The sequence below is a fragment of the Anabas testudineus genome, chromosome 3, assembly GCF_900324465.2.
Source record: "Anabas testudineus chromosome 3, fAnaTes1.2, whole genome shotgun sequence".
NCBI classification, from domain to species: Eukaryota; Metazoa; Chordata; class Actinopteri; order Anabantiformes; family Anabantidae; genus Anabas; species Anabas testudineus.
Window position 1 is genome coordinate 8,889,849 of NC_046612.1, and position 21,790 is coordinate 8,911,638.

General features: G+C 36.9%; 2 protein-coding genes and 1 long non-coding RNA gene across 5 annotated transcripts in view; 1 reads left to right on the top strand and 2 right to left on the bottom strand.

Moving 5' to 3' along the window:
• Positions 1–651: 651 nt before the first annotated feature.
• On the bottom strand, positions 652–13,245 carry LOC113174706. The gene is made up of 3 exons (XR_003299912.1): positions 12,953–13,245; positions 10,891–11,005; positions 652–1,486 (listed from the first exon to the last, which is right to left on the bottom strand). It is a non-coding gene; the product is annotated as an uncharacterized LOC113174706 (long non-coding RNA).
• Positions 11,989–16,522, top strand: ric3a (RIC3 acetylcholine receptor chaperone a). Its single transcript, XM_026378795.1, has 6 exons — positions 11,989–12,106; positions 14,012–14,229; positions 14,479–14,548; positions 14,706–14,805; positions 15,196–15,353; positions 15,762–16,522. The coding sequence occupies exons 1-6, from the start codon at positions 11,989–11,991 to the stop codon at positions 16,520–16,522; spliced, it is 1,425 nt and encodes a 474-aa protein (XP_026234580.1).
• Positions 16,523–18,634: 2,112 nt separating this feature from the next.
• tub (TUB bipartite transcription factor) overlaps positions 18,635–21,790 on the bottom strand; it is a 33,616-nt gene continuing 30,460 nt past the window's right edge. For all 3 annotated transcript variants that reach the window (XM_026378243.2, XM_026378242.2, XM_026378244.2), the window contains exons 10-12: positions 21,453–21,551; positions 21,120–21,291; positions 18,635–20,489 (exon numbers count right to left, since the gene is read on the bottom strand). In XM_026378243.2, coding sequence (XP_026234028.1) covers positions 20,356–20,489; positions 21,120–21,291; positions 21,453–21,551 — 405 coding nt within the window. In that variant the 3' untranslated portion in view covers positions 18,635–20,355. The remainder of the gene's footprint in view (positions 20,490–21,119; positions 21,292–21,452; positions 21,552–21,790) is intronic.

A 21,790-nucleotide genomic window follows, 5' to 3' on the forward strand; every position in this document is an offset into this window, starting at 1 on the left:
TGAGACTATGCCAAGCTATTTTCACCAACATTTGGAATCAGCCTATCATCAGAAGGCAGACCAAGGTAGAACCACTCATGCATACATAATCGGCCAGGAAATGGCTGTGGTAAAGTCTATGGTGAAGCAGAGTTTAATTAACGTAGGTTCGATGAAAGCTAAGTTGACACTATGGGACATTTCAACAAACATTTCCACTGCCTTTGTTGGGATCTGAGGAACAACAAAAAATATGTATGGATTTTACAGTTCTGTGATTTTGTGAGCATAGTAAATAATGCAATCTGTTAAGAAATCTTCATTCACTGACAGTCAAAAGGGAAATTGATGCCACTTGCTACAAATGTTCAGTGCATTTTTTTTATCGGCATTTCCCATAACACTGTGGATTAATGTGCCTCAATTCACAAGACGAACCGTGACATTGTCATTTTCCATTAACCTGCTCCATCTCTTGTATCCATCGTTATATCTACAATAGTTAAATGTCAACCTTTTGAAAGGCAACATTTTCAGCCTCATCCCAGGTTATCCCCGTTGTAAAAAAAAATATAAGAAAAAACATGAAAGCTCAGAGTTTGTTTTTGGCTCTGTCTGAAGCAAAGACAGTGGATTTTTACAGAGATAAAGAGTGTTGCATTTGTTCTTAACATGTCAGTTTATTGATGCCGCTCTAAAAGCAAAGGGAGATTAGAAATGATATATTATGGCTGGAAAAAAAAGAACATTTTTGTATCAATTCAGTGGTGCAGAAAAACACAGGGATGGACTGAATGACTTACAGGAGATTTCCCCCATCTTCTTGACAACTAAGTGAAACTAAAGAGGGTACAAAGTCAAATTGAACTCACCTGGCTGAAACAATGTAGGTAAAGGGATTTAACAATAAAAGCATTTCTAAATAAATAACAACTGCAAACGCTAACACAACAAAATAGCTGGGATTGAATGTGCTGAATGTACTACGTCTATTCCACAAACAGAGGTGATACTAAATCATGTGCTTAAAGGTTGCAGCTTGAGAGCTCAGGTGTCATGGATAATTCCTACTTAGATATCTATAACCCTGACTATCTCACCCCATTCTCCCTCTCCTAGCTTAACTTCACTTCTGTCAAACAGGCAAGCTACCATCCTATTGATCCCCCCAATCTCCAAATGCCCCCTCTTCTCCGCTTCCTTAGGCCCAGGAGTAAGGGCGGTCACTAAACTTGTGGGCAAAGGAAAAAGAGAACACTCCCCACTGAGTGCAATTGGGATTTGAGAAAGTTAAACACTTCTCAAGCACAAAATTCCAGCCTGGGCAGCAGAGAGGGGATTCTGTCCTCAAGCTTCTCTACACCTGATCAGAAGGTCAGTCTCATCATCATCATTGTCCTTCTTGCCCATCTTGCACTCCTGCTGCCCTTGAGTAGCTCTTGAAGGGGTCAGCTTTCTCGTTTATCTCAAACATGGTTGTCAACAGTTTTTGCTGCTGTTCTTGACTCTGAAATGATAGAGGGTTCATATTGTGAGAATAACACAGCAAAGATGAAGCCCAAAAGCAAAGGGGATGAAGGGTGTTATTGGACGAACAGTAAAAAACAAATTATGATTATATACAGGCATTTATACAGAGTCTAAGTTGGATATGTTTATTAATATACCTAAGGGACTGTGTTATGACCTTAATACTTCTAATAAATCTGAATGCTTGTTTTAGTTGGCTGGCACCAATTATCTGGTTATTTGTATGTTAAATATGTATTAAGTCATTTTTTTCCTTCTTTCTTTCAATTTAAATGTGAGATATCTGTAATATTTTAGGTATAATATGCACTGTTAAAATATATTTTAAAATGTAATGTAATAAAATAGTCTAGAACTCAGTTTGGGAGGCTGACATCCCTGTCACTCACTACAGTAACTGTGGGATCATGACGAGACAAAAGCTGAGTGCCAAATATAGCATTAGAAACTGGCCTACTATGGTAGAATCACTAGCGTCAATGGAAGTGAGGACCCAGGAAGCATTTTTTTCCAATGTGACCCATACAAGAAGTTTGCTTTTAGCAGAGAATGTGGACTGACTTGTCTTCCTTGCACAAAACATAAACAGTGTAGACAGTAACTTTGAGGCTTAGCTGATAGGTATGTGGGTGGGTGGCAGTAACTATATTTTTAGGGGTACACTGCTTATAACAAGTGAACTACACGTCTGGACAGCCCTAGATCGAGTACGAACAACTCCAAACTAGCAGTATGATGTTTGCCAGTGTGTATCTTTGTTTGCATTAACACATGAAACACTCAAATATGTGTATACAAGAATTCCAAGCTTGTAAATGTTAAATGTAACCTTTGACTGGACAGTGATGACATGGGATCCAACAAAGCCAGCACAGGGCAAAATAAAACATGGTTCACCTGGAATGAAATATGAAATATATCCAATACGAAAGTGTTAGGGTTAGTAAAATGGCATAAGGTAATGAGAGAGACTTGTTACCTTTAATAAATTCTGATACATCACACAAGGTAGGGAATTCTACCATGGTTTAAAATCTGTTCAAACTGTTACAAAGAGTTTTCTTTATTTTGTTCATATTGTTTGCTAAATATATAAATAATGGCACCATAAAAGAACTTGGATGGATCTGAAAGTTGAGTCATCCAAGTAGCTTCTTCAATCTGAAGAAGGGGCTTGGATGAGTAGTAGTAAATGTCTGACTGAGACTCTGGATGCTTGAGAATCTTCACCAACCACTTGGATGGGTGCATACTGAAGTTGTAGCACTAGAACAGTAAATAATGGTTGGCGCCCTGCAACAGTACAGGACATAACACAAAGGACAGAGGGCAGGATAGGACACAGTGGCTATTCAATACAGGATAAGATACTAAAATACACAAAGACAAAGTACGGGACAGGTACAGGACCAACTGGCCACAACATCAATCTAAATGTACAGTCCTTCTGTTCATGTTTGTAACACAACTGTTAAACAGGTGAGCGCAGATAGGTCACATACAGATCTCAAGGATGTATAAACTAAAGGCGTGGTTGGTACCTCAAATACTGCTGGACCTAACCTGACACCCCTGATACCTCAATACTCTTTATCTATTCTAACCTGTGAATTGTCTGTAACACAACCTGAAAGAGAGAAGGAAGGGTATTTAAGGCTGTATCACCACTACAAAAAGAGCTGCATGTTTACAAGAACAAGACAAGCAAATTACGTTCAAACAATGCAGCTCTGCCTCCAATCCTGTGCTCTCTTTCACACACTACATCCCACCCCCTCGGGGTTAGCAGACCTTCCTTCATGTTCAAAGATTATCTGTTAATCCAAAATGTGCAGGAGCATGAGACGACAGGAAAGGGACCAATACTCGGGGGGGAGGGAGGGATGCATGGCTTTATTTGTTTGTTGGCTTTCATATTAATCCATTGGAACACAGTGCATTTTCCCCCTCTTTTCTGGGCATGTGTAAATATTTTAGAGCCATTAAATGGAAGATGAAATTTTCAATGGATAGCATGTAAAAGTATTAATTGTAAAGACCATTATTTGGTGTCCATGAGGCTGAATCAGCTTAGCCACTCCATTCCCCCATTTGCATACAAAATGCTTTATTTTGGCAATCAATGAAAGTGCTCCACTGTATGTGTGGCTTATCACATGCTTGCAGGAAATGGATTCCTTAGCCATCTCGTTAAATTCTGTTGATGCAGAACAATTTGAAACATGGCACAGGCAGCAATGACATTTAAAGATGCCTCGGCTTAATTATATTTTGCAAACATTTGGGCTGTTTGTCCTCAGGGATAAAGTGCCTCCACTACAAAGTTAACTTGTTAATAATTCAAAATGAATCTCTCTTTTTGTTGAGCACCAATCATTATCTCCTATTAGTGCTGGTTAAGGGCATTCAAGGTGCCTCAAACACACATGGGAGACATGCTGCTATTTAATACTTTAAATGAAGCACATATGCAGCACAATGAACTTTGTAAACTTGGGCAGAAAAATCCAGCCCCAAAAGTTCCTGAATATTAACTGTTAATTCGGAGTAGAGATGCTGAAGTTCCTAGGATCAGTAATTGAATGAATAATTTAAATATATATATATATAACCATATGCAGAAAGCTGAAAAAAAGAGATGTTAGCAAAGCTTATGTTAGGGACAAACTGTTATGTATTGTGTGAGGCTAAAAGAATCAGCAAATAGGGACACAAGCTGTCTCTGCTTGAAGGCCTTCAATCAAGTAACAGAGCTGAAGCAATTATTTAATTAATCAATTTGTCAATTGAGAGAAAATTAATTAACAATTATTTGGATTATTGACTAATAATTTAAAACTAATTACCATCTAGCAGAAATTTGAAACACTAACTTACCAGAATCTTTTAATCTTTAAATAGGAGTGTTAAACAAAAAAAGAACATCTTGGGCTTTAGATAGAGGGGATTTGCATTTTTCCCTAATTTATGACCTTTTATAGACCAAACAATAGAAAATGTACAACTAATGTCTAACAGTATGTTTTTAACAGTAAAGTATAAAAAAATGTTTATCAAAAACTAAAGATGGGGTACAACTATCTACTGTCTAAAAAAATGTGTAACATGTGTAAGTAATAGTTGCAAAAACTAAGACTGCATCAACGAAGAAACCCTAGAAGGATAACAAAAAAAGTATTAAAATACTTTTGTTAAACAGTAAGTAACTCTTCAAACTGAATGTCTTATCTATGCTAGTACAAAAAAACAAAGTGTTTTAAGACATCCTGTTATGTGTATTCATGAGGAAGCCTTCACATTTGGCTGGGCAGTTGTCCACAAACTCCAGGATTGGTGGTCTGACAAGACACTGAACCCCAAATCCTTGACATCTTCAATACAGCTGTCCACAAAGATTTCCCCAAGGGGACTAATAAAGTGGCACCTATTATTATTACATTCAAGCTCCCCACAGCAGGAAGGTGTACATTTTTTGTTCATACTAGTCCATGATGGCTACAAAAATGTAAATTGCATTCCATGGTGTTCGTCTGATACTAATAAATGAAAGAAATGCAGACTGGCAAGCACACAGCAAAAAGACAGTCAAGGTCTGGTCTATATAGTAAAGGCAGGTTTGACTCCATTAATCCATCTCATTCACTTTTCACAACTTTCTTTCTTCTATGAATATACAGAATTCAAATTTGTACCAGTGTGTCCTTCATGACATTCAAAGCCAGGGGCATCCCCATCAATATCAGCAAAAAGAGGAAAAATTTAAACCTTCTGAAAATATATACTGTAGGAGTGCATTGATTTAATATACTGCCATAAGCCCTTGCTCCTACACTCGACATGCAATTTGGAAATAAATTGACTGATTTAGATAGAGGCACGAGGAGGAGTGGAAAAAAACCTGATGTAAACCTGCTTCACTACCATTGAGTAAGGTGACATTGCGCAACAAATCACTTGCATGAATAGAGAAAGAAAACGATTTCTATTTCTAAAAAGTAATTTTGTTTGGGGAAGGTGCGTTGATTGCCATGTATGCGAATCTATTCCTCACTCAACTCGAGGAGCATGAACATTTTTTAAAAGTCAATGTTATATTTTACTGTTAGTATAATAATCAGAAAGGCCAGACTTACATCCAAAGGAGAACAGAATCTCATTTATTCCAAGTACATAATAGAAGGCCAACAGCTGTGCAGGAGCAGAAATAGTTAGACTTTTTCCATCGACAGAGTCCATTGTGTTTTAATTGAGCCCAATGAAGAATAATTAAGTAATTAAAGGCTTGATAAGAGAGAAGCACAGTAAACAGATAAAAGACTGTGCTGGTATTAACAATCTGGTAGACTGCAGAGTGAATTGGACATACCTCCGGTATGGCATCACTAAAAGAAGACAAAGCATCAAAAGCACCAACCAAAACAGTCTGTATGTCATTTCTTAAAAGAGCTTGTGGCTGTGAATATGCACGTGGTCAGATTCAAAATTTAATACTTCCCAGCTGGATTTTGGGAATGGGAGTGCACTGTGATATTTTCACCACTCTGACATTAGCGGGTTTTATTTTTTGAGTAATTGCACAGCTTGATGTGTACTCAGGGGTTTCCATGAGAACGATGAAAGTCTTATTTCAACAATGCTGCAATTATGGGGAAATATGGAAATACATTTTGAGCCAGTTCACAGTTGAGTTGACTGGAATAATAGGAATAGAAAACAGAAACAGGGAGCAAGGGTGAAAATGGCAATTCGAAACTCAAATGTCGTTAAAATACCAACTCATTATGAAAACGAATCCTTACAACTAAAATCTCTAATACTAATACCCTCTATGTGTGTTACATACTGTGGCCTATCCATATTACTTTGAAGTAGTTTGTGGTGCCAAAATTTCCCAAACAGTGGTATCTGCTTTATTCAACATACAGCAGCCATAATCTCTGTTGGCATCATATGCTGGTTGGCAGTGATAATCTATAATCCATTCATCCAGAGAGGGTACACAACTGCATATTTGTTTCCTAGGATTAAAAGCTTATAGAGGGTGTATGGCATGGCCAATAATGTTCATCCATGCCAGCTATGACAGAATTTTCAGCTATATTGTAAATGCAAGGTGTTTTTTTAAGTTATAGTCACAAGTATTTGAATGTAAGGAACAGACTTAAGATCCCAATAGTTTTAGAATTGCAAAATAAAAAAAGTAAATATTTTATAATTTCACTGTTGAGCAGTGACTGAATAGTCTCTTGATACCCCTACCGACCGGGTCTGCCTTGTGGTCAGCAAAGAGAGCTGTCACATGAAGGTCACCAGTTCATAGTCCAAGATTGAAAAGGTCTACAACAATAGTTGAACTGAAATGAAACCCTATATTGCTACAGAAATAAGATGCCAGTCAGAACACTGAAGTAAAACCTCCTTTAACCAAAACACAAACTATTATGTACTGCATGTTACTATTGAGAAGGCCTTGATAATCCTGTACTGTTTACCTCAGAATTTCTCGTGTTTGTATAACTAGAGTGGTGCCTCAGACTCCAAAGACACATTTTCCTCTGTAGTACATTTTACATTTAGTTTCCCACAGTATTGATGAAGTCATCAACACTAAGACTAGCAGCATTTCACACACTGAAAATCACAAAAGCGCTTCATGATAAAAGAACAGTTGTATTATTTATTTGTTATCCTTCATGAATAAATCAAAATTTTAAACAGCATTAGGCCATGTATGATTGTTGCTTTGTAGGCTATAGTTAATTACAGAAAGTGTGTAACAAAGGTCACAATGCCCTGTGGTATGCTCAATGAGTAACAACACCTGTGAGTGTAATTTCATTTTCATTTAACAAGTCTCGCTATCAGTTTGTTTCCCAAGGCTCAAATTTGTTGAACTTGTCTTAGTGGCTTCTCCTACATAAGAGCTATACAGAACCTGTTGGACATGGAGAAAGAAAGCTATAAAAAAAAAGCTATGTCAATATTGGAGTTACATTAATAGAATTACTATTTTAAATAGGTACAGACCTCCACCCTTCCAAAGTCTTTAAAAATAGAAGAACGCTGTTGCTAGAGACTGTTAAAGAGCAATAATGTGATCACAACAGGACCTGACAAGGCAACCACAGATTCCAGCCCAATGTCTTATTTAGTGTAAATTGTGTTTTGATAGCAGAGAATAAACTAACAGAGACTCACATAATCGCAACATCTTAAAATAAAATCAACAGAGGTGCCCCACAGACTGCTTCTTTCACCTTATGCAAGCCAGCCACAGGCCAGACAAGAAAACAAAAGCTCTGGAGGTCATAATCATGGACATTCAGAGAAACATCCACTACACAAAAGTGGATTTGCAGTCAGACAGGTTATTTAGGCCAGCTCACAGTAAAATATCAAAGGTACAGATTCCACTGGGGTACCAAGCTTTGGATGTGAGATCTCAGCCTCCAAAACACCTCTTAATAACCATTTAATTAGCAGATGGCTCCTGACTGTGAAGTCTTCATAACCTTCGCAGCCAGCCTGCGCTGGTTCCATGAATACAGTACATCAACATGGGGAAACACAACCTTTCTAAAGCAATTCCTCAAGACTGGTGGTGGCGCTATACATTAAATCTATGTTTACTGCAATACTAGCTTAAAATCTGTTTAGGAACACTAAAATTAAAGTGATCTGAACCAGATACATAATTAGCTCATTTTAAAGCATCTGTAACTCAAAAAAGCAATGATGAATATTTTTATCAGAACACAGGACATCGCAGAATTCATTTTCTGCAAGGATATGATTACTTCCATTTTGAATATGATGACTGCATCACTTTTTAACACAGGGACTAATGTGAAAAGAAAGCCAGGATTACTATACTATTTGATAACATTATAGGTGGGTTCCTCAAGATTTAATTCATAAATTTCAAATATTTCATTTTTATTTAGATCTACAGTAGCTGCAGAAAATATTGAACTATTCACTTCTGAAAGCCTCAGAGATGGTTATGATGACATTAAAATCCCTGTATATTCTGAGAACTGCAAAACAGGTGAAGCTGCATATAATCTGCACAATAAAGAACTGTGATGGTATGTATACAATCCATGACCCGAAGATTACATATAAACAGAGAACAGAAATAAACACAGATAAGACCCTTGGGCAACTCCATGAAACATATTTGACATCTTTACAACATTTACTGCAGATATTATTTTTAGCCCTAAACCTTTTTTAAACCTGTTGCCCTTTTTACAGCTTGTTGAGACCTACAACCTAACCAATTTTAACTCAAAGAAATCTGCATCAAAGTGGTCAGTGAATGTTCACAATATTTGCATCCGTTAGTTCAAGGGATGTTGGACATTTGTGTTTCATCTATACATGTTTTATGTATAGGTAAACTGAATATTATTATTTTTTAAATAATGGCACAAGCTAGCAAAATGCTCAAATCCAATGACAATCCATCCAAGTAACAGTGATGTATTTTGGAAAGTGAGTGACCGGTCTACGTTCAAATTGTGATACATGAAACACATATATACATAGTTCAACTGCCACAGACGCCAAAGCGATCTTAACACATAGATGCAATAAGGAATTTGAAAACTGGTTTTATCAGTCTAATCTAATCTCACTTCAAAGGACATCTTGACAGATCTTTAAAAATATTCTGACATTTTATTCAGGTTGATTAGTCAAGTCCTCACAGCTTCCCAAAGTTGCTTCATTTCTCTGTGGCATTCAGCATTCTATAGAAACATATGCCTAAACATTTTCTGATTCAGTTTGACTATACATTGCACAAAAGCTATTCATCAGCAGTATTTTATGACTAGTGAATGCACAATGGTAAATACTACTCTTTGCCTGCCAATCACAGGGAACGACTATGTTGACATCAGTGTATACTGATGCACACAGATGGATATGTGGGTTTAATTACTCCTGCATTAAAGGCAAGAATAATTACACTAAAATAAGCTATGATTACACTTATAACATCAATTATTCATGTGACTCATACAGGGTTTACCCATTGATCACTGTTTCAAAAAATCTGTTGTTATTCTGTAAACAATACATTTGGGAGTAATAATTTAATGATAATATGTCAGTTCTTAACCAGCTCTGTGCATGCTGATTTGAGTTGAAGTGCTATCCTGGAGTGTTTCACTTTTAAAATACCTTTAAAAATAATGTCACAAACCTTTCTTACAGCTATTAAGTTGAGCTAGCTTTTATAAATTTTCTAAAACTTTCTTACATAAAACATAAATGGCACCAACATCGGCCACAACGATCACAGCAAAAACATTATATAACTTAATATTTTTCAATTATAATAAACACACTGAAAGTACAGCCTCCCTATGCAAATACAATCTAACCTGGTCCCTCTATACCTTGTAATACTTTTGCTGACTGCATCTATGTCGTGTGATTCATTAATCATGTGTTGACAAAATGTGTTTTGTAGCGACAATAACAGTATTTGGTAGCACGAACTGTGCCACCAAATGTGGTCAGCATGCAGGCTTTTGGTTAGAGAGAAACCAAACAAAAAATTCACCTCAGTTACTAGACTTTAAAATTGTTGAGCAGATCTATTGAACTGTGAATTCCACTGTCACTGACTGAATATCCTAAACACAATATGCAGTACATTTGTACATAAGCCTGCACTGCCATCTGCTGCTTTTGTATGAAACACACACCAGAGGGCTTACAGAGTGGATGGGTTGAGAGGTCATGTGTTGCATTCAAGTGCTTGTAAATACATAACTTTTTAATGCAAGATGTATTTACAAAGCTTTCACTTAAAGAAAATGTATTTTTAAAAATATGCAACACTAGTTTGACTTATAGCAAAGCAATGTACAGAAAAATGTGCACATCAGTATTGTAATTTCTTAAGTACTTCACCCTCTTTGTATTATAAGGACAATCAAGGATGCATGATGCACAACAGTAAAACCTTTAGATGGACTTAATGTGTTGGCTGATCAGTGTATATAGAGTAATATAGAAGAAAACAACCAATCTGCTTTTTTTAATATCACATTTAAAAACCTACTAACAAACAACTAAAGCAACGTAAGCTAGAGAACTTACCAGAGTGATACCAAATGAGATGGGCACATGTGTGAAACTTACAACCTCATGTCAGCTTTTTTTCCTCTGACAAATGATAAAGTGATGCACTTTCCATCCAAGGCCATCAGTCTGCCACTTTTATCAAAAATGAATTACAACTAGCTGGGAGCTGTCATAACACTGCACACTATCCTGCACTACCTCACGTCAATCAGCAAAGTACTGATCGGCCTGACAAACACTCCTCATTAAATCAACCAGTTACACAGTGAGCTGTCTTACCTTACACCATATACAGGATTTTTCTTCACCAGTAACTGGCGGAAAGCACCCATAGTTTTCATAAAATGTAGTCTCATTTTTCAGCTTCAGCATACTGCTGCATTGACCTCAGATCCTGGAAAACAATAAAAAAAAGTCAACTCAATATTAGAAATACATTTTTTGATCTTGTGGCATCTGCTGAGGTTAAATGCTTCAGATTGTTCTATTATATGTGTATATGACTTGACTTGATTTGACTATATGTGCATGTATTTATACGAATGTGACAAGGAAAGGTTCAGGAAGTCATTTGTGCCAACAGCCATCAGCCTGTACAATGACTCCCTGACAGAGAGTCGGTGTCCACGCTGATGGTTTAACAATGTGTAACTTAGTCACTTTACATTCAAGTCCTACTGTGTGTTTAGTTGGTATTACTGTCTATTCTCTGTGTTATTCTTGTACTGTGTCTCGTGTATTGTTGTGTAGATCATGTTACTCAATGTTCAAAGGTTTTTGTGTGTAATGGCTGCTGCAACACCAAAATTTCCCCTTGGGGATCAATAAGGTATCTATCTATCTATCTATGTATCTATCTATGTATCTACCTATGTATCTACCTATGTATCTATCTATGTATCTATCTATCTATCTATCTATCTATCTATCTAAACGTGTGTCCCAAATGTGAGCATAAAGCTGAACAGCTTGGTACATCATGTTAATAAATTATGTTTTGAATGCTGTGGTTTTTATCTGTTTAGGATAAAATGAATTATGATATAGTCTATATATATCTACTTTAACCAAATGTGAAGGTGGAACGTTGATTCTAACAACCCCATGTATGTTATATTCAGTTGCAGCATGTAATATTACTTGTAAGTACTATTATACTGCAGTTTTAAGGCACAGTAGTGGTAATAATAATGCATACACTGCGCCAGATGATCACACAAGGGAGCTGGAGTTAATATTTCGAACAGTACTTGAAAGCAGCTGGTCTAATCTGGTCTAATCTGGGTGGGAACATCACCAGATGAGAGTTGACATCTGTGGATAGTAGCTTTACTGTTCAAGTGAAACAGACGTATAGCTGTCATTTTCTGAGACAAAATGTCTATAACAACTTGCCAGAAGGTTACTCTTATATCATGCTCTGTTCTCTGTATTTCTCTCTTTCTGCCCAGAATGCTTTTACCCAGAGAGAAAAAGGACATGGGGCAGCCTGAGGGTAAGGCGGCTTATCAGATCATCATCTATCCATCCATCCATCCATCCATCCCCATCTCTCTCCATAACTGATGTTCTTTTTGTTGCTGCTGCTGCTGCTGCTGCTGTTGTTGTTGCGGTTGTTGCCAGATGTTACTTTGAATACACAGTACAGCAGGCCTTGGGCCTCATCATAGTGCACACACATTCATCATAATATTACACTGCTGATAAAGACAAAAAACAAAGGTATGTTTCACATAAACCATATGCAGACTTACAAATATGTTTATTGTATGGTTTATGCTAATAAAACAACTTGCATTGATACATGCTCCTTTGTTATACTGAAATATGTCTGGACCTATCAATAATTCGAATATTTGAATTTGAATATACGTGTAGACTATATTTTGGGTAACTTCCTGCAAACTGAATAAACACGATTGTGTGTGTGTGATTAAAGATTTGAGACACATCAAGGAAACACTGACATTGATTAATCTGCTTTGTTTGTTGATAATTCTGCTCTATGTAATCAAACAAAGCAACAATATTGCATTTAAAACTATATGGATATTTTGAATTTCTGGGAACATATAATATTTTTTAAGAGATAAGTGGCCTACATTTTATTTTATGAATTTTAATTACCAAACACCAAATATCAGTAATGCTCACAAGCTGATACAGGTAGAAAATATATATATTAAAGACCATGTATTATACTAACAGTGTTAGATAAATTAAATGAAACGTGTAACTTCATAACAGATCACATTATGGTATTGTGTGTGTAAACAGTTGTCATTCCCAAAATATTATATTAGCCAATATAACAGACTAAATAAAATTCTCAGTTTCTTACCTTGTGATTCCAAACACATTTAAGTTTATCTTCAGCCACTTCATTTAGGTCCAGAGTTGAGAAACATACTGACTTTTCCTCGGTGTTTGGAAACATTTTCACTCTTAAAGTCTCAGGTGGTCGATTTAGCATCAATCAGCTGGCGTTGACTAGTGAAGATGCTAGCATGCTAACATGTAGCTTGTGCTAATATCCCCTTTAAGGAGTTTTGCTACTTAGGTCGTATAGTAATTTATATTGTTGAAAGTTTGCACCAGTGTTTGAGGTGTATATCTCAACAATAATGTGATGTGCGGTTGGTTACGTGTTGCTGTTGAACACTTAAAACTTAAAACACCCTTATCGATTGTTATTGACCTCGTGTTTCCCTTAAATCACACACGTAGCTAACAGCCCGCCTCCTGTGCGGTTACCCAGGCGCCCTTGATTATAATTGGTGGAAGAGACTGTAGATCATATGAATTAGCATGTGATTGGTGGAACTCGGCGCCGTGGGCGGGAAAAATGATCTGAAATAAGGGAAGTTTGATTGATTGGGAACAAAATGGGGTCAGGTTGAGTTCACACTAGTGAAATAGATAAATAGAAATAAAAAAGGGTGCAGGTGCATATGATGCTCAAATACTTTTTGTATTCTTAGCAAATTTATGTTAAAGAATATAAAACCCTGACATGATAAGGCTAATGATGTTTTTTATTATTATAAATTATTATTATTATTATTATTATTATTATTATTATTTTGCACCAGTATTAAACTCAAACAGTGTTATTATGGTAACACAGCCATTAATGTATTAACAATCCCAAATGTAATATTGTTGTTGTTTCTTTAATCCAGTTAATGAAATGTTTTCTAAATAATAAGGAAATCAGCTATTGTGAGCGTTATGGGGATATTTACAGTATATTTACTCCTACAACGAGTATGTTGTACAGTTGCATGTCTGAAATTTGAATTAGCCCGTGTAACACTAGTAGAGTGAGAGATCACTGATGTACAGTATTTTAATGACACTTTAGCTCTATTTATCCTGATTGACTGACTAATTTTTCCAGTTGGACCAGGCTTCTACCCTCCTGTGATGCGTCAGTTGTCATTGCCAGAGGACACAGAGCGGTGGGGTGTGGACCCTTCATACTCCATGACACGCAGTGCTGAGGCGATGGCAAAAGCTAAAGGCAACGGACGAGGCAAAAAGTACAACTTGATGGCTCAAGTGATACCCATATATGGCTTTGGGATTTTACTTTACATACTCTATATAATCTACAAGGTAATGACTTTGACTACATGGCAGCTTGTATAACTATAAAATACTATGTACAGCTTTTTTCTAAAGTACAAGGTGTTATCATTCAGGTTTACACAATATTATAATGTACTCCGCTATACTGCATTTCTGCAGCATATTTAGAAATATCATGGTGAAAACTTCACCTTTAAGCAACTTAATGTAAATACTTGCAGTAATTCTTATTATATGTACAGCAATTCCATCAATTAATCAGTTTTATGTACCCAGCTAACATGTAGGGGGAAGACTAAGCCAGGAAACTCCACTACAGTAGCCAAAGCAAACATGGAGGATAAGCGTAAGTACCTTCACTAATTTGCCTTTACAGCAAAGTATTTGTGACATTAAAACATTATACATACATACAGTATACATGCACTGTAATTTGTACGCAAACTGTTAATATAGAAATGCATTATATTTTGATCGTGTTGTCTCTTATCAACATTGTACAGTAGGAACCAATTATGAGCTAGTCAGGCTTCAGCAGAGACTATGGCAAACAGAACAGATGATGGAGAGGATTGTGTCTGGAAAGGGCCATGGTTCGGAGAGGTAAATGATTGATTTTTTCTCTTAATGCATTACTTGACACTGCCCATAGGAAAGAACCACTAAGCCATACTCGCTCATGCTACAACATTATTGAAAAACATTTTTGGAGTTTTAAAACAAGGGGGGAGTTTGGGCAAATGTTTGGACTAAATTCAATGTTGTGATTTTTATTAGTCACAATTTATTTATTTAAATAGAATTTGGAAATCAAGACTAAAGGCTAGTATGCATCGTAGCTAGATTAGATTAGATTAGATTAGATTAGATTAGATTAGATTAGATTAGATTAGATTAGAATTTAGAAAACTGTGTACCACACAAGTTTAGAGTCATGTATGATTGTAGCGCCATGTTGCTTGACTCTGTTTCCATATGTCTGCTGCTCTCTAGTGGCAGAAGGAGGAAGAGTAAAACCACAACATCAAAAAAGGAGGAAAAACTACTCAGGGAACTTCGACAAATCACACAGTTCATGCAAGAGGGTCGGTTGGAGGTAGCCTCCCCAGAGATGGAGGCTGAGGAGGTTCCCTACGGTGCAGAATGGGAAGGTATCCCCAAACTCCTGACATAAATATAAAATGTACCATTTGTAATACCATTTGTAATTGTTTAACACTAACCCACTTTTAAGTTCAAATATTCCAATGGTTAACATTGTTATGGGCCACTTAACAAAAAGTACTTCCATTTACGGCTGTCTTGTCCGTGCTGACAATAATTTGGAAGGAAGTCTGGGTAATTTCTCATAGCCTCTGTTTCAAGCCTATCTCTTAAAACCCACAAATCATTTTGACCTACTCCTCAACTACCCTACATCAGCCAAGTGGTAGGGGCAGTGGGGTGAACTGGGCCTTTATCTACAGGGCAGCTCGACATTTTTTAATTTTAAAAAAGCTGTCATAAGCAAAAAAAAAGTCATACTACCAAATGGCATCTCTGTTTATACACCGATACAGGCTACCCAGACGAAACCTACCCAGAGTACGATGAGCCCAACGTCAGAAATGGATTTGATGGTTCCTCCATTATGCTGGAGGAATCCCCCAACCAGCCCACCGCAGAGGCCCTGGCAGAGCGGATGGAGCAAGATGAGGAAGAAGTTATGGCGAGGAAACTGTCTGTAGTGCAAGAAGAGGATGAAGAGGAGGATGATGAAGAGGAAGACGACGAGGAAGAAGATGATGATGAGGAAGAGGTGGAAGAGGTAGAGGAAGACACAGAGGATGAGGAGGAGGAGGAGGAAGCAGAGAAAAGGCAGTTGCTCGGCCCTCCTACATCGTTGGCTACAGAAAGAAATCAGGAAAGAGTTGGTTTGGAGGTGAGCAAAGAGCTTCAGTGTTACAATGGAGAAAGCGGGAGAAAGCAAATAAGCTTCAGTGACCACAAAGACGTGTTCCACTACCCTAAAGAGGATGCGTATGAGCAGGAGGAAGATGAGAAGGAAGATGAAGTAGAGGAAGATGAGGTAGAGGAAGAGGATGACGGGACAGAGGCGGAGGAGGAGGAAGAAGCTGATGAGGAAGATCCAGTGATGGAGGCAGAGAGCCTGCAGTTCAGTTGTGAAGGCTGTTCGAACCCAGAAGAAGAAGCAGAAGAGGACAAAGAAGAGTATTTGCTAATGTCAGCGTCTGTGGAGGGTGACGGTCACATCCATTCAGACACCCCTAAAGAAGCGGGGGTGAGCGGGCTGAGGATGCGGAACAGGAGAGAGACATAAAGGACTTTTCCTTTTTCTAAAATAGATTACTAAACAAACAAATTCTTCTAAATTCTAGAATCACACCGTGTTTATGAACGATAAAACGTAGAACACAAAATACCTTGTTGTGCTGTTCTTTAGTAATACCTGTGTACAAAAAATCCTGTCATATCATGATTCTTAGAGTTTCTGATACCTGACATCTGTAATGTTTTATTGTTTTGCTTGTTTAGCTTCCAGGACTAATTAGCACAATATGGGTTTAAAGAACTTTTTAAAATGTATTTAAAGAACCAAAGTCTTCAAATGAGGTAAACAGAATATTAGAATAATTTATGATGCTATACCTATTTATTACTTTAGAATCAAAAGATGTCTCCCATGTTTCACAGAACTCATAGCAGGAACATAAAGCTTCTCTTAGAGAACTGAGGCCATGCCACAAGGAAAGTATGGGAAGTAGTTTTAACAACGCCATGTGCTGCAATATCTGGCTCCACCTGGTGGTCTGATGTTGATCCAGCTATGGGAATGCTCTCCTTGTTATGGGAATGCAGCATGCAAGCAACAGCTTCCATACAGCTACATGATAAAAAACATTTCTGGGAGAATTGCAAATAACCCCCCAAGCAATAATTGTCATAGATGTACGAACCCTCTGCGGTGCACACAAACAGAGCAGAAGAGAAAGAAGTTACATGAAAGCTGCAGTGGAGAAGGCGTTTGCAAATTGGTAGCAGTAGAAAATGTGTCACATACAGAGCATATGTGAGCATTGAATCTTAATGTACAATTAAAGAAATATCAGAAAATAAAAATATGGGCTCAGTGCAGTAAGATAGCATTTATAGTAACATGTAGACGTCAACTGCTCTGCAAAATCAAGTCATTAGCTCTGTTTTACATTGCTGCCTCTAGAGATCAATCAGATTAAATTAAATATTATTAAAGGCTGTAGGGAAATAGGTCTTCTGCACTTGATCTATTGTGACTATAGGACATATCGAAAAAAAACACCATGATGTACAGTAATATGTAATATAGTGATGATTTACTAAAACAGATTACAACAACAATTACAACAAGCAAAAAACCTTTCTCCTTGTGAACATGTTGACACATATTCAGTATGTGCAGTGTACAGGTGTACCTGCTAACAAAAAGGTTTTCCATTTTCCATTTCCAACCCTAACCCTAACCCTGTGACTTATATCCAATGGGAACTCAGAATGTCCGGCCTAACAAAGAAAAAATGTCACCAGTTATCACGTATCTGTCATTGGCATTTTAAAATTATTTTTTTTATACAGGTGTTTCCAGTTTCGTTATAGCTCTTGCACAATCCATAACTATTTTTGAACATGAGCAAACAAATATTTTGTAAAACACAGTACAATGACTAAAGACTTGTATGTTTTTTGTTGTGCTTAACTTAGTAAATATTGGGGCAAAAAATAATTTTTACATAGCAATTGATTTGGGTTAGCTATAGAGAGGGTGGTGTTTACATGCTGAAGCTTAGTGTCAGAGAAATAGATATTGATTAATTGAATAAAAAAAAAAGGAAAGATCAAGCAGCAGCAACCCCATAGTCGGAGATCTTTCTCTCATCATACAAAAATGCAAAGCAGAAAACAAAAAAAGACAAAGCCACAGCAAATTGTGAGAAATGCAGCTCTGACCAGTCACAGCAGGATTCAACATCTGTTTTCAATTCCTGGTTGTTTTCTCAAACATCTCTGTGATGTCGGAATTGTTTCTGTGCTGCACAAAGAACTAAACAATCCCACCACTCCTAAAGAAGTCGCTCACATAGCCCCAAGTATTATAGGCCCATTTTACTGGCCATGCCAGTTTTTTGTTCAAGTTGCTGTAAAAGAAAAAATACTAGACCTTTAAAGAAAATAAAGATGGTATTGTTTTCGACTCCAAATAAACTGTGTTCATTTTCTTTCATGCATATTTAAGGCTCAACAGACAAAGTGTAGCAGTGTAAATGTTGCATTAACTGGCCCAGTTTGGATGATGTGGTTATAAAGGAGGAGCAAAAATCCATTAACATGTAAACCACAAGAGTAAAGTGGCTTCGGTTTATTATTTGAAGAAACACAACTTGTATTTTTGCTTCTTTTGTCTTTTTATTTTTTTCCATGTCTATGCTACCACAGTAAATTGTACACCATGTACTGTACATTACAACAAGAGCACTAAAAACAGAAAGTGGACACATGTATGAAAGCAGACTTTACAGCAAGAATATCAACAATTTTAAAATAGAAATTTAAAATAGAGCACAGTTGAGTACAAGAATAGCACATTTGATAAAGATTTTCCTCAGTACCCACAGTAACAACAGCACGTCCCAGAGATTGTTCTTTGCCTTCATTCAGTATTTTTCAACGGTCATTAAATAAAAAATACTGTCATACTTTTGAGAAAGGATGCTGCCCTATAATGAGCAAGAAGAAGAATATTTTGAATAAAAATGTAAAGAGCAAAAACCACATGGTATAGAAACTTACTGCCAGTCGTTTGAGGAAAGTACCACACTCCACATCAGTACTGTAGAGCGTAAAATTATTTAACAAAGATGTAAGGAGCAAATGTGATGAAATGTGTGTTAGCTTTATATTTACTCTGTTACCGTGTGTTCTGTTGGCAGTAAGTCAATCTGCATTCAGACTGTTTTTTCCTGGTAGGAGACTTTAGAAAATATTAGAACAACCATAAGCCCAAGTGCCTTGGATATAATATCTGCTGCCTCCTTCACAGTAGAATGTAAATAGTAATTCACCTTCTTAGTGTTGAAGGCCCTAAATGTAATTTAAATATTCCTGGATCACTGCTGAAATGTTGTCCAATGATGTACCCTTTGGGTAAATGTTGTGTCTTCTGGATGTTTTGCAACCTCAGCTATTCAATCAGTCTGAATAATCTTTGCATCAACAACATAATTTAAAGTGGCTACAGAGAAATATCTCCAATGCATGTGAGGACAGCAACAATAGCAAAGACCAATTCATGCTCAGCTTATTTTGCAGCCAAAGTGTAACACTGGAATTAGTCTTCAAAGGCACAATAAAGTATGTACAGCTATGTCTCATCCACTATACTTCAAAGTAAAGTGCACCATCATCCTTTACATTCACACACGACACCGTGACACACTATTGTATATGGTACACAGCACAGTGTAACATGCTTTTCCCCTCTTCATATCCAAGTCACCAATTCATTCCTTCTTGCGATGCTAACTTATGTGCTTGCAGCTCCATGGAGCAAATACTGTTTAAATTGTTGCAAATGAAAACAGAAAAACCAACTTAACGTGTAATAAATACATAAATAACAAAATAAATATACGGTGACGTGCATGTTATTTTTACTTTAGGAAATATATAAGCAGTGTCCCTGCTTGAGGAAGTGTGTGACTTTGTTGTTTTTTTGTGTGACAGAGTACATAAAATCCAGTCAACTTTTAAAACTTACATATGTGTAATTGTTAGTTATACTTCACACAAAATGAAATTGTATTTTTTTATTACATAAAGGAAGTGTTTTTGTAATGCTATTACAGTACAAAATGACTATATTTATCAAAACAAATTAATCAGATTTTCAAAGTGAACTACTCTTTGTGCTTCTTTTTTTCCACTGACCAAGCCCATCCTGAGGTTCCACCCCACCCAAAGCACACGTACACACAAAACTTGAGGCCCATAAAGTATTTTGGGATACGCAGGACTTCCCAGGTACTGGGTGATTTGAAGACGTCAAACCAGCCCATAGGGACACATTAGCAGCCCTTGAGGACAGATAGACCAGTTGTCCACTGGATGTCAGGCTGAGATCTATTCACAGGCCAACTTGCTGTCAAAGCTGGACAGGGCAATGGCAAAGGCTTGCAGGGCACACATCGGGTAGTTATAGTCCATGGTAAAGACATCCTCTGCCACACGGCCAAACTGCATCACAATGTAGTCGGCTACAGGGCAGAAGAATCGCAACACAGAGATGAGCTGCTTATAATAAACCTATGCTCCTAATAATGAGGTCCAAAGTATTAAACATTAAATTAAACATTTGGTGGATAAACCAAAGCTGCTGGTGTTGAGTTGTGAGACATTGCATTGAAGACTCTCAAAACTCTCAGGTCTCAAAAAAAGAAACTGTTCTTTGGTAAATTTATAGCATTTATCATATACTGACCTCTAATATTTAGCAATTTACAGGAATGTTTCTCACTTTCATGGTTATATTACATATTTAAACTGTATTTATTCCTATGATTATGCACTGTGCATCATGACTTTTTCACAATCTTTTAGTCTTACTCACTAAAATGGTCATTTTGACTCTAGAATTACTAATCTATGCATTGAAACTCTGTCTGAAAAATGTATTTCTGTATTATGTATGTATTATGTAAACACACAACAAGGTGTCCTGTAAGTTTCACCAGTCAGAGTGGAAAAGTAGAAAATGTATTGTTGCTATGGTTACATGAAAGGAAAAACTAAAACCTACCTTTGGTTGGTTTTTTTTTGTACAACACAATGTGTTAAATATATATTAGAACCGGTTCATTGTATTTAATATTAAACATGGAACTTACGGTCATTGTCATGAATGATTTGGAAATTCTTGACCGAGGCCTGAGTGACTCTGCCGTGGAAGTTGAGCACATAGGATTGCGTGTCATCATTCCACACGGGCGTCTTGTTGTGAAGTTCGATCACGCTCTCTGTGTTCTTGTTCTGCCACCTGGCCAGCAGTGACTCATGGTCCTGGAATGAAGAAGAGCAGAATAGATTCAGCCGGGGACGTAATAAACATCAGATTTAACAGACTAGATGATGTGATTTAACAGACTAGATGATGTTTAAGTATCAGAAGAGGTAGAAATGGTGACCAAAAGATGTGGCATTAGGCATTAGGTAACACATACGTTTCGTGGGCGAATAGACACTCTCTCATGGTCCATGTTCATTCCAGGAATGATGACACTCATTTTTCGAGGTCCTTTGAATCCTAAGACATTGGTTTCCTAGATTGAAAAGATAATAACCCGTCACAATTCATCTCTTGTCATAAAATAGACGAGAAAGCTAAAGAATTACAGCATTTTATAATATGCTAAACTTGGGGAAACCTATAAAGATCATTTGGTACAAATTATTTATGACTCTTTGTTGCACTAATGTTTACAGCTTAATTAAGCCAAGGTTTCATGTGCTGTTGTTGTATTGTGCTATCATGAACATTTATGCTATTCTACCTTATAGA